The 18,569-nt window shown below is 40.2% G+C and overlaps 1 protein-coding gene across 1 annotated transcript in view; it reads right to left on the reverse strand.

Annotated features, from left to right (window-relative positions):
- Positions 1-1,478: 1,478 nt before the first annotated feature.
- PARVA (parvin alpha) overlaps positions 1,479-18,569 on the reverse strand; it is a 71,116-nt gene continuing 54,025 nt past the window's right edge. The window contains exons 4-13 of the mRNA XM_082194686.1: positions 17,629-17,731; positions 16,663-16,803; positions 13,758-13,873; positions 12,933-12,991; positions 12,286-12,305; positions 11,267-11,328; positions 9,480-9,548; positions 5,349-5,450; positions 4,982-5,054; positions 1,479-1,759 (exon numbers count right to left, since the gene is read on the reverse strand). Coding sequence (XP_082050812.1) covers positions 1,683-1,759; positions 4,982-5,054; positions 5,349-5,450; positions 9,480-9,548; positions 11,267-11,328; positions 12,286-12,305; positions 12,933-12,991; positions 13,758-13,873; positions 16,663-16,803; positions 17,629-17,731 — 822 coding nt within the window. The 3' untranslated portion in view covers positions 1,479-1,682. The remainder of the gene's footprint in view (positions 1,760-4,981; positions 5,055-5,348; positions 5,451-9,479; positions 9,549-11,266; positions 11,329-12,285; positions 12,306-12,932; positions 12,992-13,757; positions 13,874-16,662; positions 16,804-17,628; positions 17,732-18,569) is intronic.

The raw sequence follows: 18,569 nt of genomic DNA on the forward strand, positions 1-18,569 counted from the left end.
GGGATGTTATTTTACGTTTAGGTTTTATCATTTTGGTAGAGACGAATAAAAAATAAATAAAAGTAAGCTACTTTCCCCTCAATGTTCAGTACAAAGTAAGCATGGGACAAATTGCAGCACAAATTATTGGTGCTGATCCTAAAATTAAAGTGTTTGTATTTTAACAGGATTTGGCAAAGAATACATACAAAAAAAATCACAAGTTCTTCTGTATACAGTATATAGTTGTATTATCCTGTTAAAATCAAAAATCCAAAAAAGTTAATTTTAGCCTTAGTAATAATCATAATGCAAGAGAACCTGATTTTCATAAAATGTTCAACATTTCTCATTCATTTTAGATCTCCAAAGGCCAAGGTATGCAAAAATAATTCTTTCTTTGAACAACCTTTACCTTTGCTTCTGTCACCAAAGCTGCTTCTTACTTGTACCAATTACATCATTTTATGTTTCGTTTCAATTATGTAAACAAAGCTTATGTCAATATCCCGGCAGGGCTGATTCCACCTGGATTCTAGCCAAGAAGCCCACTGCATTGACTTTCTATGTGCTTTGTTGCAAAAGAGTTTCCATACTGAAACTATCTACATACTTCGTACCACAGCGTTTGCAACTAGGCAAGAGTATCACATTGTAAAAAATACTACATGTTGCAGGTTATTTTAAATGCACTGTAGTTAAAGGAAAGCTGCATGATCTGTGAGCTTCTAAGGAATGAAAGATGATGAGGAATGTATGCACAGGGAACACATACCTGGACCCTTATAAGCCACGTCAGTCAAATTATGAAGCTTAGTTTCATAGTTCAGTTTGCATCACACCACCTATGGTGTCTGTCTCTCTTACATTTTCCATGATCTTTGTAATAGTCCTCATACATCTCATTAGGAATACAATGGATCCTTTCTTTGAAATAAATATTCAATAAACACAGACAGAGAAAACATCCTGCAGCTCAATCCACAACTTAATTAAACTGAAGCATGTCGATCTGATTGATTCTATGGAACAACTGAGCATCTACTTCTTAAAAGCAGCAGTTTGCACCACAATCTAAAATGACACCCGGGGGACAGGGGAGAGTCCCTGGCTACCTTGATATATGGGAGCAACACAGCTCTGCTGCTAGTCCAGCTTGTCTTGATGAAGAGCTAAGCACATTGAGAAAGGACTATCCTCTTTCTGGGCTGATTATGTCCTTTGTGTAGCATAGCTGAGTAATGTATAGAAAGCAGCAGCAGCAGCTGCCAAAGCACCAGAGACAGCAGGCATACCTATTCTTTGGCTTAGAGAGGATCCCGCAGAAGAAGATAGCACATTCACCATGTAGTAGTGCACAGACCTATGTCATAGCTCATAGGAAGAGGCTGGCATTTCTATCAAAATCAGTTTGTTTCTCTTAACCTGGATGTGGGATCAGGCGTTCTTGCTTGCTCTCCAAGAAATCAAGAGCTAGTAAAAACAAAGGAATATGCATCTTCCAGCAGAGGTTCACTTCATAATATTTTGGACTGCAGACAAGATCTAATTTAAAACATTTTTTGTGCAAAACAAACATAGCAAAAATATGGAACATGTGAAGGAAGTATAGTACACAAGTAAAAGAACGATTGCAAAACAGGAGTGGCTGTTGGGTTGGTTGGTTCCTTACTTAGCCACCTGTGGGATCCCAAGGGACTTCTTCATTCCAAGTTTCTGTATTTGGTGAACAGATTGTACAGCACCCTCAGAGTTGACTTTAAGTCGCAGTTTACGATGTCTAGGGAAAAAGAGAAGAAATGCTGAGCTTTTAATGACCTTGGGGAACAAATAAAACAGCCCGTATTTGGAAGACGCATCATCATGCATCTGCCTCTATAGGCAAATACTGCAGTCATATATGAGCTGGGCTGCTTTGGTCAACTTTAATAGGATTTTAGCAACAGTATGCTCAAAACCAGCCACAAGTGCATTCATTTAAGAACAGGCCTGTACCAAAGTTTTGACCAACCAAACTGAATGTAGCCAACCCTCTATCTAGTTATAGCTCACAAGCAGCTGACAGAACGTTGTTTTTAGAGCCTACCTGGGCCTCCAAAAAGATGGGCTTGTGAAGCACCTGGCAGGTAACAAGAAAGGGTTGGTGAACTGTGCTTGGCTTGGTGGGTCACAAGTTGTGCAGTGCAGGCCTGAGTCAGACCTTCAGCTGTAACTGAACATTATGGGCTCTTTTTCAGTATTGTGACTGAGAAACGCAGTTCAGGTCTTTGTCCTTAGTAATAACTATCTGATTCGTGAGAATGGTAATTTTATCTCAAGGGAAATACGCAAAGCCTACTTTTGTTAAGTACTCCTCCAGATTGAACATACCATTCATTTTAATAAGTTTCAACAGAACATGAAATCCTAATTTTTTCTTGGAATTTTCTAAGACTCTAAAATATAAATGATTTATGTATTCCGAACAGCAATGTAAAATTTTCCCATTGCTCTTTAGTTGTACAAACTGTAAATGTCCACAGTGTAGCTTTTGGTTATACCATACGTTTGCATATTTATGAAAACTGCAGGCCTATTGCAAATTATTTGCATAATCAGAGTGATGGAGATAGCTAAATGACAAATAAATGAAATTACTAGCATCCGAAACCCATTATGCTACATAGGTCTTTATAGAATCCAGACTGGGGGACCATTTGGTAAGCTGGCAAGTCTAATTATACGATAACATTTTTATTACACAATTCAGTTGGTTTAGGGGCTATCGTGGAGCAATAAAGCCTCACAAATACCTTGGTGATTTGAATATTAAAATTCCATAGCAGGATCATATTGGGTGTATTTTTATTTGTTTATTTATGATTCACTATTTAGGCATGTGTTAAGGTGCTTTGCAAACGTATACGAGAAAACCAGCTAAAATAATTTTAAAATTATTACAAGAAATAAGTGAAAATAGATATTCATTTTGTATTGTTTTAAAACCTAAGTCTTGTTGGGGGGAGGGGAGAACATGTCTTCATTGCTTTTGGGAAATGGGTGCCTTTTTATATCTTAGCAGGAATGCTTCTCCACAGAGCAGGGGCAGCCAGTCTAAAGCCTCTTTTCCAAGACCCCCAAACAGATACTGGAAAATTCCCTGCTCTGAGCATTTCAGGCTTGCGAGTATGAAAAAGAAAAGCACTTCATTGTTCAGTGAAACCCAGTTGTTGCTTCAAGGGGGGGGGGACCTGTTGCCTCATTTCAGTTATTTTTCATCCTTAAATACTTTTATAACATCATGCCATTATTTTAAAAACCCATTTATCAAAGCAAGAATTAAATTAAAAAGCTATTTTCTATTCACAGTTAGATTAAGATTCTTTTCAGTCTTCTTATGCTCACTGCAATTTTTAAACATGGGCATTCTGCCCAATGCAGCAACATATAAAACAGATGTGTTTTTCCATCCACATTGAGCAGGAAGTTTCATATTAAGCTTTTCAATAATTGCACATGCAATGTCCTATATATATACACACACACATAAGCATGTAAATGAATGCTGAAACGTTTTTGTGGTTTGATTTACACCAAGGGGTGGAATCAGCCATCTCTTTGAGCAATAAATACCTGGGAAACCGAAGTGCTATAATGACATTAAATGTCCACAAGGGATGTGGGATCATAGCAATTCTCCATTTTCATTCTGGCTCTAGATTTCCCATGCTATCTCCCCTCACTTTGACTGAGGCCATGTGCTAAAAGTCACTATTAATCTACCTAAGCAATACAGCCTAGAACAACTGCCTCTAAAGTTAATGATCTGTGTTTCTAATATTGTATCATTACACCCACAATGTTTTCAATTTATGCGTCTAAACAACAATATCCTAAGCTACTGAAGTGAAAGAATAAGGTGGAAATGTACCAAAATAAAAATGACTTGGGGACTATGCATTAGAGGTGTGCATTCATTTCCTACAACTTAAAAAAGAAAAATGAGTCAAATTGAATGAGTTTCACAGGCATTATGAATTTGTTTCATTTGATTTCATTTACCCTAGCAGCAGCCAATACAGTTGTTTGGCTGAGAGAAGGGACAGGGAAACGGGGGGGAAATTGGTTATGCATCTGTCTAACGATAGACAGATCTTCTGTTGCCACTAATATTGGTACCTTCATTCCAGTCAACATGAGATTTTCAGGCCTGCTAATACTCCTTCAAGGGAACAGACACACTAAACATAAGACTGCTAGGTAATATGGTCCCCATAGCCTAAGCAAAGAGGTACACAGAGACACAGCTGAAGTGCTATTTGAAGCCTCACCTATTTTTAGCCTGAGGGTTATAGAACCAAATTAGTCATTTCTGTAACTTTCAGTGGTCTCCTCAAAGTAGAACTTACCTGAATCTTGCCCTGCAGCTTGCACTGAACACCTGAAGCATATGAGAAGTCATTTTATCCCCAAATTATCCCCAGATATTATTCCAAATGCCTCAAATGTTCAATGCAAAAATTGCAATTTGCCCTGAACACCCAACACAATAACTCGCCTACAGCACCTACAGCAGTGGTTCCCCATTAGCAAAGTACTGAAGACAACCCCCCCAGTTTTTCAAAAACCAAGCCATGGAACCTCTTTTTTAAAAAAAAATTTGATATCTTTATGGTAGTTTTTATGTGAATGGTGTTGCAGTCCCCCGGGGTCCATGAACCACCAACTGGGAACCACTGGCCTATGGAATACAGTGAGTAAAGGGATTCTAGAAGGGTTGGCACTAGTCTCCTCAAGATCTAAGGGAGAAGTAGCAAATGTGGTGAGCTCCCCATGTTGTTCAGCTCCAACTCCCATCAGTTTCTTCTAGCACAGGGAAATAGGAAGAAACAGTCAATCAAATTAATCATCAAATAAAAGGTGGAATTCCTTTCCCATGGTCTCTCTTGCTTTTAGTACTCAGCCATTCATCCTTATTTAAAGCTGTAAGTTTATAGTCTGTTCTCACTATTCAGAAATATACCTTCTGGCCTTGGTTTTGGTTTTTCAAGCCCTCCATCTTGCATCAGCTCAAACGCAAAGGACACATTGAGTACCTGGTGATTTAATTAAGAGACAGCAATCATTCATAATTCTAGGTTTCTGTGCACAGTACATAGCAAGGTTCAGTATAATACTTAAGAATATGGTTTGCAGGGAGTAATTTATATGTATAAATAATTTTAAAAGTTAGAAATTTATAAAAAAAACTGCATATAAAAATAATTACTGAAAGAACTTCCAGGATTAATGTTCAAATAATCTTCTGCATTATGCTTCCTGGAAAATCATAGCATTGGAAACATCAGTTCTTCTTTAAATGTAAATACAAATTTGAACAGGAGAATTACCTTTTGTTCAAAACTATCCGGAGTCAAAAAAAAGCTGTGAAGAGGCACAAAGTAACCTTCAAGAAGACCCATCAGGAGCACCAGGTACACTCCATCTGCAAACTTTAAGACGGCATATTCTTTTCAGCAACATTTCTCAAACAGTAATCTCACAGTTGTAATCAAGATAGAAACTGTCCAATTTTGAACAAACAACCAGAAGTTGCACAGAAGGAACCCCTATTAATAATGGCAGAAGTTGAGCATAGAGCAAGTGTTTAGAAGAATTAAGGTGCCAGAACAAAGACACCTAGTGGCATGATAAAGATCTGATCTACATGACTGCTTTGCATTTTTAGCAAGAGGAGGCTGTTTCATCTGTACATCTTACATATAATTTACTAGCCTGTATAGAAAATTCCTAGAGAAAGATGTAAACCATCAAATACCTGGAGACAAACCATCAAATACCTGGAGACAAATACCTGGGCAAGGTGCAAGATGAATTGATTATATTTTTATCTTGCCCTTTCTCTAAGGAGAATATACTTGTCATCCCTGCACCCTGATGAAGTCAGGAGTTGCTGGCTTATTGTGGTTTAACATAAAGAAACTGGATTACACCGCACCATTATCCCTCCTTTGCTCCTTCCATGGAGCTATAATTAAGCCTGTATCCTGTAATGTCTGAAGCTAGGAACCTAGTTTGGGCCTCCTTAACAAGCCAGGATCACTATCCAGCCTTAAACCATAACTTATTGTTGACTTGCAACTGCTGTATTGTTAATGAGAAACAAAGCAGGATCCTAGATTTGGATGTTGTGGGAGCCCAAGCTTAATTGTGGCTTCCTGCTTGCATCAAGGTAAAACTGAAGAAGGGAGGACCAGGAAGCGGGCAGCAGTGTGTTGTTCATTGATGAAAAAGCAGCAGCCTTGACTTACCATGGAACATGAATGCAGCTACTGTTAGCCCTGTCAGTATTGTTGGGGGAAACAATCTCCCCTCAGAGTTTTGTGTATGTGTCTGTGTGTCAGGCTCAACCCATAGCTAGATATTCTACAATGTATTATGTATTAAACAATGGATATGTTCAAAAGAAGTATTTTCTCTGAAAGTGAGAAGCAACTTCAGGGTTATAATAAAGCTCATGTGGTTTAGCACACAGATTTTTAAACAATACATATTTAGTTAGTTAGGAACTCCTCCCCACAAAGCAGGTATGCTGTTTAAAAGGACTAGAAGAATGTCAAGGATAACTTTCTTAGGGAGTTCTTTCTTCCACTTGCTTTAAAAATGAGAACCCATACTGCGCAAATCCTGAGGGGCTTTTGTTTTCTTTTTTGAAAGCTCAGCATTATTCCCTTCATTTTTTCATCCTAAATAAACAGATGAATAGATATTGTTCCTGAACCTGATCTAAGAGTAGACATGAGAGTCTTCCCTATGATTTAAAAGGAAATAGCTGTAGAAAAAAATGCATCTGCTTAGAATGAGCTGGTTTGGACATCGGGACAAATCATAGTTTATTGTGAAAGAAGCAAGCCACAGCAAACCTCAGGCTCATCCTGAGTTCTGTTTTGCAAATGACCACAGTTAAGTGTTAGGTCTGAATCTTAAACTGCTGTTGATTTTAACTATGATTTGACCTGGCAACGTGTGAATGGCAATGTTAATCTTAGCATCACATAACTGTTGCTAATGCCTACTGTCAACAGTAGATCTTCCTTCTCTCAAATCCTGATTATTTCTTTCCTCTGCAGCAGATAGTAGTTCATTTTAAACCCCAGTTATTTGAATCACTGCCTTTCATATGCTACTGACCCTTCTCTTAGCCTCTGGCAGTGCAATCAACCTCTCAATATGGTGAATGCCAGTTTCAACGGCATATTTTGGGGGATTTCCAACATATTCGGAGCCAGAGTTCTTCCGTCAAGAAAACAATGAGATATATAAACCACCAAAACAAAGACTACCCTTTAATGCCCCAGTGACATAATCCTTCTCAATATCTTACTATTCACTTCTTCCAAATTCATACAAATGACTTCATACTCAAGGAAAAGGCAACTCAATTCCTGCCAATGCTTTCCTTCTACTCCAGCAACAACCGGCTCTCCTGCAGATTATTTTGTGACATCATAGAGGGGCTCAGTAAACACAGGAAAAACTGTGATGGATGACATTCAACCTGTGGGCTTTCCACTGACTTCCCCAGTTATATTCAGGAGAAAGAGCAGTTCTACCTTCTCTTTCAGTGTGTATTCATGAATGCCTTCATTTGAGGTTTTCAAACAATGGCTGGATGGCCATCTGTCAGGGATTCTTTAGCTGTGGCTCCTTCATTGCAGGGGGTGAAGCAGGTAAAGCTCAACGTCCCTTCCAACTCTACAATTCTATTATTCCAGCTCTTTCTGACCTTGGAGGAACCGGCTACCTATGGCAATTAGCTCTCTGATGTGGCCCCATCCATGGTAGTCTATAAAATTGGGAGGCTTACAGACCAACTGCCTAGTAAGTACCTTTTGTGCAAAAATAAGTAGTTTCACAGCTGCTGTGGAAAATGGAAGGAGGTGTACAAACAAGCTGCTCTCCACCTCCAAGACCCTCCACTCCCATGAAAAACCATGCTCTTTTGCAAGCTACATTCCCGTGTGAAACATCTAATTTTAGAACTTGCAAAAAGAAAATAAAAGGCAGATTGCTCCTCAATGCCCAGCGACTGGTAGATGTTTTCTCAATGGGAGCTAATGATTAGGAAACAGCTGGAGAACTTTCTTAAGTGCCTTGAATGGGAGAGATTACTTTGGAATGTCTGGAATGTGAAAACTATGAGTGCTTGGGAGAGGCAATGCAACTCCCCACCCCCCACTCCAAAGGCATATGAAATATCTGTATATGAAGAAGCAGCATTTTTTAGACACACCGACACAGGAGCAAGGACAGAGCAGAGAGTAAGCCATGGAGGAGGAAACATATTCAGGTAAGGGGGCTGATGTGAGGGAGCAGACTGCTGCTTTGTAGGAATGTATGCTGCTGGCTTCCACCTGTACATGGGGAAGGAGCACAGCTTAGTGGTGGAGCTCATGCTCTGTATGCAATCCCCAGCAGCTCCAGGTAGGGCTAGGAATGTTCCTTGTCACTGCCTGTCAGTTTTGCTATTACTGAACTAGATGGGACACTGGTCTGGCTCAGTATCAGGGGCTCTCTATGGCCCCACTCTACTCCAATATTTGTAAATAAACAACATATTACAAAATGCCACATGCTTCCAGTGACCCTTCCTCTGAAGGAAACCGAAACCCAAGTTGCGTTGCCCCAGAACTATTCAGGGAAGCAGGGAGTGTAACACAATGCACATATTTTTCAGAGGGGTAGCTATACTTATCTGTTGTGGTGGGGGAAAACCACCACAAATAATATTGTGGAACCGTGAAGAATGACCAATGTGTTGTGACACAAGCAAGCTTTCCCCAACTGGTGCCCTTCTGCTGTTGGCCACGCTAGCTAGTGATGATGCAACTTGCAGTCCAAAACATGTAGCATTCCTCACTGGTGAATGCTAGCACAAGCTTCCATGCACCAGACCCCACTTCTTCAGATGCACGAAGTGTAATCTTCTGTGGCATGTACAGGGTTCGGAGAAATGAATTGTGAGTCTTGGTTTGGATATAACACTAAGCCAGCCACTTTGTGGTTTGTTTCCCTGTTCAACTAAACCTAGGTTTAGCATTATGTGTGAATGTACTCAGTGTGTGAACTTGCACACAAATGGAATGAGGGGGAGAGGCAAGATAAAATAATGTATTTTCTCCTTTCTAGAGTACTGGACCTGTACACAGAAATGGTTCCAGCTGACCCACTCAACCTAGTTAGTTGGATTCTTGTTTTCTCACAGCAAGCATATTACCGGTAACTTGCATTCTGGGTTACCCACAGCTTGTGCCTATCAGCACCCATAGTTACAACTGGCAAATACATTTCTCTGTGTTAACCTGCATATGTTAGCCAAGCAAAGTCTGTTTTTTAAAAAAACTAACTAAAACTCAAAACAACTTGGAAATAGCTTGACACAGCCTAAACAAAATAAACTGGGGATATACGAACAACACAGGAAACGACTTCTTGCTTCTAACACAATTATATAATCCTACCTGGGTTTCCAGTTCTGTAACTTCCAAATTCAGCTTATTCAGGTGTTTATTCACAAATGTTATGAGAGTCTGAAAATTAAGAGCATACGTGTCAGAGCTGCTTCCAGATCCTAGCTCACAGAGGATCACGCTAGCCAGCGTTCACTTTATAAAAGTCTTTATTGAGTTACAGTTTCCATTCTCCAGCTGCTGCGTGCAGCTCTACGTCTTATGGGTTAGACCGGCGAAGCTCTGTCTGGGTCCCTGCCTCCTGTACACCAACTTAATATCCTAGCCTTACTCCACCTTTTCCGCCTGACCGTTCTCCTCTGGGTCCCTCTGCCCCCCGTGGTCTCTTCCTTCCTGGACTCTTCTGACGCTGACCCCCCGGACCCTTCTGTCTCCTTGCGGCGGGCTTTAGGACCTGTCTCCCTTTCCGGGCTGCTTACTATGCCGCCTTCCTGTGCATTTGAACTTGGCGCGCGCCCCCAACCTTCCACTTTCCGCTTGACCGTTTCTTCGCTCCCCGATGGAGGTGTGGCCACTCCTGACTCATACCCTCCCCCCTGCGGCGAGCCGCCGGATCTCGATACCTGGCGCCCTTCCTCTCCACTGCGCTCTGTTGGGGACGCTGGCCCCGATTTCCAACTGCTGCTCTCTGAACCCCCTCTGGTCCCTTCTTCCTGGGGTGTCCCCCTAGGCTCCCCCCTTGCTCTGGCCACTGGCGCTCCTTTCTGTGAATCTTCCGATTCACTGGAAAGACTCGGAGATCTCGGGTCGTCGTCATCACTCATCTTTTCTTCGGACTCCTCCCCCTCGCTCTCTGTTTCCTCCCTTGCCCTCGCCTCTGCTCCTGAACCCCTGACAATACGTAGCTGCTTTTAGATCAGCAAAATTTAATTGTTTAAAAGTATGCTTAAGTTAACATGTAGAAATGCTAACCCAAAGTTCATAATTTTATAAAAGGTTTATTTAATTCCTTAACTTGTCAGTTTATAAGAGACAGGCTTTAAGTTTTAAATACTTTATGGTTTTATCCATTGGTCAAAAATCCAACTTTGTCAAGCCCCATCACAAACACCGAACAAATAATAAATACATACTGTTCATCACTTTAAAAGCTATATGAGTTATTGCTGCAGCGGTATGATGGAAGAGTAGAGAAAATAGCACTGGAGCCAAGAGGTAAGTTGATATAAAATGGCATGCCACTGTTCTTTTTCAAGGAAGCCCTGCTGATCTATATCAGCTGGAGATCATATTGCAAAATTCTATAAAATGGAAATTCCTCTATCTGACTTTTATAGTGCCAAGTCTGTAAAATGTTGAGAAAGTATATATAATGTTGAGAAAAACTTTCAGATATTCACACTGCCAAGGACAAAGATTTTCATTAAAGCAGAAAAATGGGTACACCATTCCAGGACTTAATAAAGGTTTTATATTTGCACCATTTTGCAATTGCTAATATTCGTAGAGCTCTATCAGATGTACTTGGGGCTGTATGGCATACTAAAATAGACAAGCTGGCTTATGACCCAAGGAGCTTGTATATCTGAACTTCTGCTCTGAACGTGTTCTAATAGTACTTCCTGAGGAAGGTGCTGTACATGGGCAGTGCATGAACTACAGAGGAAAACATATCTGAGACTGCTCTAAACCCTCCAAAATGGCAAGAGTGCTTCCTTGGGTCTTACGGTCTTACAACTGGGGAGTTCCTCTTATGCATCAAGATAGAGATATGAGAGGAAAACTACTCAGATTAAGCTAGCTTGCTCAGTATCTAAGTAGAAAAGAAAACTTCCAACCTTTTTCACAACATTGAGTTTGTCTGGAGCATGGTCAAACAGTGTGTCAAATGCATCCCTTTCTGAAACACACGTAATAACAACAAGCTATTAGATAATGCAGCATTGTAGGATGATAATTCCAGGGCTGGAAGGCCTCAAGTGCTATTGAGACTTTCTGTGTCTGAGATAGCTATACTGAAATCATCCTTTACCTTGATTTACCAAATTCACATTCAAGCTAACCTATTGTTACATGGGTTTATTTCTAAGTATAGAACACATGGAGCAGATTATCAGGAAGGAAAGTCTGTACTGGAAGATCACAACACCGTTAGCAGAATCTTAAGCAACCATTTAAGAAAAGTATTTCAGACACTCAAATAATGTGCTGTAAAAATATTGACATGCAAGAATGTGTTGTGTTAGTGTACTCAAAGAAACTACACTACTAGGTAAAATTATCTGCTTTCAAGGCAAACATCGACATGTCACAAAAAAATAGGATTTCCAATTTCATCAGTTTGGTGTCCTTTGGCAAGTAAAACTGCCTATGCATATACTAAGAGTAGATCTCCCAAAATTATGGGGCTTGTTCTGGATCGTGAGGAAGATACTGGAGATCACACCCAGGAGATCCACACGTGTGTCCGGTGCCTGATTATTGTCAATATTGAGGAAATAATTCTCCATAGCTTTTTCCAACATGAGGAGGAAATTGGCATTCAGAAGGCAACATAGACCACCTGTGTTTGGGACAGTGGAGCATATGTTTGGGGGGAAGAGGGAGCACAAACTAGTGTTGATTTAGGAAATATATACTATTCTCAATCTCCAACCCGCCCCCTCCTGCCCCACTTTGGAATACAGACTTCTTGGTTTACAGCACTAAGATTTACACACCAACCAAGACAACTATGAACAATGACAACTATGAACTATGTACAGCTGGTTTTGAACAAAACAAGCAGCTGCAGCAGAATTAAGTGAAGTACACTTTAGAAACCTTTCGAAAATGCTAGGAATCAAATGAGACTTACCATGCCGTCCTGACAATGCCCTGTAGAAAGCGAAATAATGCAATTATACGTGTACACACACTTACAGTAATTTAATATATTTCTTTCAGTGCAGAGAGAAAACTGTATATATGGAGTAAATATGCATCTGGTCATATGTATGACTTTGTATTCATAGCAACTGAGGAATAGCCCCACAGGCTTTTCAATAATACTGTACTCGAATTAAACTGAGCATTTCAGCAATATCACATACTTCCTGGGGTGAAGGCCATTTAAGGAAGGAGAACTGATGATTCAAACTTTTTTCTCTCTACCATTGAAATGTTGGGGAGGAAAGCAATCTATTTGTATGCTTCTTTTCTGAAGTGGAAATAATCAAACTCGGGATGTGGAAAAACAATTACCCTAAAATACATATAACCAGGAACATTTCTGTTAAGAAATAACTACTTGAGTATGCAAACGCTATATCGGCAGCATTTTTACATTTTCAGTTGCCACCCTTTCCACATTGTTTACATTATCTGTTGTGGAACCTTTCTTAACAGTTAAGTTATAAGCCATGTCCGAAGTAGTCATCTCTTAGAATCCCCAGGAATGAAGGTTAAACGTTAGCAAATTATTGAATTTCCAAAGCAGATCAAACAACAGAAATGCTGACATACTCAGTGTTACCAGTTATTTCCTCTTGGATCTGACGGGACTGGAGGATTCCTTCTCGTTTCTGGGGGGTGAGGGGAAATGATTGATCATTTAATATTTTCAACACCAATATTTATTGATTTTGTGTGTGTGTGTGTGTGTGTACACACAGAGATATATATATTCATACACACTTACATATATGCACACATACACACATGAACATACTCTGTGTAAAATAACTACAAAATATGAATGCCATTAAATAAACATAAATATAAAATAACTCCCCTCCAAAATTACATCATTTCTATTTGTGTACAATCTAAGAGACTTTCTTTGTTGCCTAAAAGGCACCTGTCCTGTGTGGAAACAAACAGGAAGGAATGCCTCCTGTGACAGAAAAATTATCTGGAAATCGCAGGTAAGATTACTGACAGCCATTCACCAACCTTATGAGGAAAGTGATTAAATTAGATTAGATTGGAATATCTTGAGATTTGCAGGGCACACAGTGGGCTGGAAGGGCAGAAGAAGAAGGAGACGCCCACTCATCTTATGCTGTATCTCAGCCGTTCACTTCAGAGATCAATGCATGATACCTGTACACTTACATTCTGAGCTAAAATCATATTTGACATGCTTCGCATATCAATGTTACAAGTGGTCTGTCGTGCCTTCAAAGAAGGACAATGCAATGCTTAGCTGTGCCTAAGGAAAAGCTTGTCCTTCTGACTATTTGTGTTGGCCAGAACTGATACATACCAGCACATACATGTTAAAAGTTACTGCGTTTCTTGAAATACTGTGTAAAAACAAAGATCTTTTAAAAATGCAATCATCCCTACCTGGACAACAACAACTTGAATAGACACATGATCTGGCAGTCTGATTGGGGCTCGAAAGTATTGTGATAACGCAACCAAAAGGTGCAGTATTGCAACAAGACTTTTAGCATGGACAGCTGAAATAGATTAAGAAGTCAAATTCTGTAAGACAAACTAAAACAAATATTTATTTTAACATGCAGTGCCCCCTTCCTTAACTATGTGGGATATTTTATCCTTTGGTGTTGCTGCCCGCCAGAGATTGCTGAAAGAGTATTTTCTTCTAACTCCTTCTCTTTCCTGTCATAAATCAACTGGTTCTATGAAAACAACTAAATCAAAAATACTCCTCAGGTAAGATTTTGTTGCGTGCCTGGATCCCACTGGCTTGAAGATGGAAATCTAAGCTTGATTCAAAACACAGATTTTATTATGCTGCTATATTAAGTGCTATCTATGCACTCCCAGCGCCGTGCCTTTATCTTCCCTATTCCTGTGTCGATTTATGAACTATCAGAAGAATATTTTTGTATTCATAACATGCACTTAATTCATTTTTAAGTGTCACAATGTCTGCAGGAAGATGAATGAGCCCATTTAGCTTGTACCCTTGAGCAATAACTTACTAAACTGGATGACTCAAACATTCTTCATGAACTTGTTAAGTGTTCTTGTTATTATAGTTTATTCACAGCAGGATTTGTATGCATAGTTAGCACTAACAAGACGGAAAGGTATCAAAAGGCTTACTGCAGGAAACTTTTAATCTGTGAACAAACCCCAAGCTTCAAAGGTAATGATTTACAACTGTATTATATTATTGTTTTCCTGGGTCTGCATTATCACCAAATTCTCAGGCAATGTCCTATAAACATAAGATTCTAGGTATCTTATTAACCACACACTTTTAGGTTGGCCACAGGTTTCTAAATAAAGCAGAAAAATAACTAGTGAGATCTTCTCCTGGATTTATCAGTTTTTGTGCAGAGGTTTCTCTGCAGGACTAAAACTCAGTGTATTCCAAGTGACAAACTTTGCAGGCTCCTTGCAGGGCAAAGATAAAAAGGATACAAGTTTAAAACAAACAACTCACCCAATGTCAAAATAATTATGTGTATATATATGTATTGGTTCTAGACAGAAAAAAGTCTGCATACACAGGCTGTAATCCAGCACATTTCAGTCCTGTTTCCTTCAAATATGTTTTAGCTGAATACCATCTCAATGTTCTTTAAAATCAAGTGTGGCATATTGCCTTAAGTATTGGGCTTGATCCGGGAAAATGTGGTTCCATTCCCAGCTAAGAAGCTTTATGGGAATGTGGTATTTCCACCTTACGTAGCTCCATGGGCTGCTGAAAGGCAAGATAAGGGATGTCCCAATGTACACGGTTCAAAGTTCTTTGGACGAACTGGGAAACCAATGGAATAAACGCAGGGATTTAGGAAGCTGCTGGCAAGATTCCAGTCACAGTGCTTCCCTTGCCCCCAGATGCTGCCATATGCAGGGCTGTTACTATTTCTGCTCCACTGCCCAGAGGCAACTGATGCTGCACTTCCTTGCTGCTAATCACTTGCCAAGAAACAGGAGAAACAGTTGCTCCTTGCAAGTGGCATCACTCATTCACTTGCCTTCTTGCGGGGCGGGGGTCATCAAGAAGTAGCAGAGAGCAGCAGCTGCTGCCTGGAGGGGACAGTGGGCAAGCAACTGCTGCTCTCTGCTGCCACCAGTGCAGACAGGCAAGGAGAAGGAAGAGCCACGCCCTAGCCCTCTCCTCCTGTGCTGTACAGAGAGAAGGAGGAGGTGGCATATGGAACAGGGGAGTGCTGAGGACTACGGGAGCTACTGGTTCCTCTTTAGCCAGGCCTTTGGCTGACTGACATCTAATGCCCTTTTATTAAATGTGTTGTGGAAGGGCAGGTTATTGGGTTGTCTTTGTTTTCATTCTTATTATGTACTTTGTTTTTTACATTGTAATTGTATGTTTTGACTATAACAGGTACAAGGCAGTATACAAACAATAATAATAATAATAATAATAATAATAATAATAATAATAGGCAGGTCAATTCTCACTGCTGTCCAGAGAAGGAGAGCGGGTGTCAGTCTTGGATATATCACAATGCCAAAATAATAAATAAAATGATTAAATTGTACAATGCCTGAATATTAAATAACTCTAGAAACTACGCTGCCAACTGCTTTGAGTCTCCTTATATGGAAAAGCGGGTTATAAATCCTTGGAAATAAAAAAATGAATAAAAAAAAATGCAAGTTCCATAAGGAGATTGTAACAGCAATAATTTTAAAAAAAGAACTCATTCCCTGCCATGTATGTACAGGGCCCATACTGTGCATGCAATAGGAACTCTGGAGTGTGTGTGGAATCAAATGTAATGTGTACAACTGTCAGTAGAGGTAAGTACATTACAGTGGTACCTCGCAAGACGAATGCCTCGCAAGACGAAAAACGCGCAAGACGAAAGAGTTTTCCGTTTTTTGAGTCGTTCCGCAAGACGAATTTCCCTATGGGCTTGCTTCGCAAGACGAAACGTCTTGCGAGTTCTTGCGAGTTTGTTTCCTTTTTCTTAAAGCCGCTAAGCCGTTAATAGCCGCTAAGCTGCTAAGTCGCTAAGCCGTTAATAGCCGCTAAGCCGCTAATAGCCGTGCTTCGCAAGACGAAAAAACCGCAAGACGAAGAGACTCGCGGAACGGATTAATTTCGTCTTGCGAGGCACCACTGTACTAATGAGGACATATATATTTATCTATACTTTTGCACACCTTACGCAATTCTAGATGTAAACTTGCTCAATCTGCCTTCTAGCTTCTGTCTAATTCAATAAGTTTTACAAAACACAGCAGAAAAACATAACTTTCAATACCACCAGTAACCAAGAATTCCACTGTAAAATGTGTAACTCACAGTCAACGTTCCACTTGATGCTCCTTGGAGGAAGTTTAAGGGTTTCATTGATCTTTTCAAGGACTGTCTGCAGCTTTTGTTTCTGAGCTATTTCAGACTGTGTGACTTCAGCAACGTTGAGTTTCTCACTCTCTAGCTTCTCTGAAGTGATAATGGAAGAAAAAGCTGTAAGTCTACACCTCAACTCCATGTACCAAGTGCAACGCAAAGACATTCCGTCCCACATATAACAAAGGATTTTCTGTAGATAACTGGTTTGAAGTCTCAAAATTTGGCAACTTCTCAAGCCTATCACACTTTGTCTTCTGTTGCATCTCTGTTCTCCTAAGAATTCCATCTGATTTTCCATTTATTTCCAATTATTAATACCCTGCCCATCTGGCTGGATTTCCCCAGCCACTCTGGGTGGCTCACAGCATATATCAGAATATACTAAAACATCAAATTAAAAACTTCCCGATTCAGGGCTGTCTTCCAGATGTCTTCTAAAAGTTATGTAGTTCTTTATCTCCTTGGCATCTGAAGAGAGGGCATTCCACAGGAAGGGCACCACTGCTGGGAAGGCCCTCTGCCTGGTTCCCTCTAACTTTGCTTCTTGCAGTGAGGGAACCGCCAGAAGACCCTTGGCGCTGGACCTCAGTGTCCAGGCAGAACGATGGGGGTGGAGACGCTCCTTCAGGTATACAGGACTGAGGCCGTTTAGGGCTTTAAAGGTCAGCACCACCACTTTGAACTGTGCTCGGAAACGTGCTGGGAGTATTCTACAGGTATGCATGCTGCTGCAGGGCCACCACTGCTCCAGAGCTCGCCCAACTTTGTCCCATCCCATCTTGATGACTACATAAGTTACTGATGCCTGAAGCAATATGAAATATAAAGGAATGGAAACCAGTGCCTATGTTACTCCTAACTACAAACAAGCACCTGAAAAATGTCTCCAGTGATATGCATAAAATTATTTCTCACCGAAGAGTTTCTGCAGTACTTGTCCATCGTACAGGTCTTCAGCCAGGTCTTTTACAATAATTCGTTCTCCTACTAAAACATCGTTAATCCAGTCAATTAGCACCTGTGCAAGAGACAAAGATTCAGAAATAGTTCATATGTGTGTACATCACAAACCAACTTTCTACTTTGTGCAACGTGGTCTCAGAAATGACAGAGGGTGCTTCCGAATAGTAGGTCTGATTAAATGTTAATTGTACAAAATTAGACAGAACAATTTCTTCTGATTTCAACTGTGCTGGGATTTTGTCCTCATGGACAGGAATCTTTTAATTTCACATTAAATAACCACCGGCTACCCTGAGGCCTTGGAATATGGCAGGTGTTAATGCATAAACAGGCAGAGTTATAGCAAAATAATAATAATAATGTTGTAATGCAAACACGGAAGAGGCAGTGGGAGTGAAATACACCTACACACACACACACACACCTCTCATTCTCTAGCATCCGTGGAAACTTAATCTTCCAAGCTTTTGGAGCAACGTTAAGCTCTGAAAAATGCAAATTTGCTTGCCCTTTTTGTCATTGGCAGGGCTTTTAGCTTCTACTGTAAATTTGAGATGTACCTTTTTTTTAAGATTATGTTTGTGTTTTTTTCATGTTAGACTATGTTTATTTTTTTATTGTGCATTGAAGACCCTGATAAGAGTCAAATTGGCAAGATAGAAATATTTGAGATTATTACCCAGGCCAATTGGGAACAAAGGTAGGTGAAAAGGAGATTAGGGATTGTTCAACACTGAAGATGTGAATTCAAACCATTTTCTCTTAAAGAAGCCAAGGATCCTCAGGCTGGTCGCTCCAGGAAACAGGGAACAAGCTTTTCAAGGTTGATGTTCTTGGTCCTTACACAGCCAGTAAAGAGGAAAACTGATGGAGTAGCATGAACCGCAACTTAA

Source organism: Podarcis vaucheri (genome assembly GCF_965113315.1).
Source record: "Podarcis vaucheri genome assembly, chromosome: 1".
Lineage (NCBI taxonomy): Eukaryota > Metazoa > Chordata > Lepidosauria > Squamata > Lacertidae > Podarcis > Podarcis vaucheri.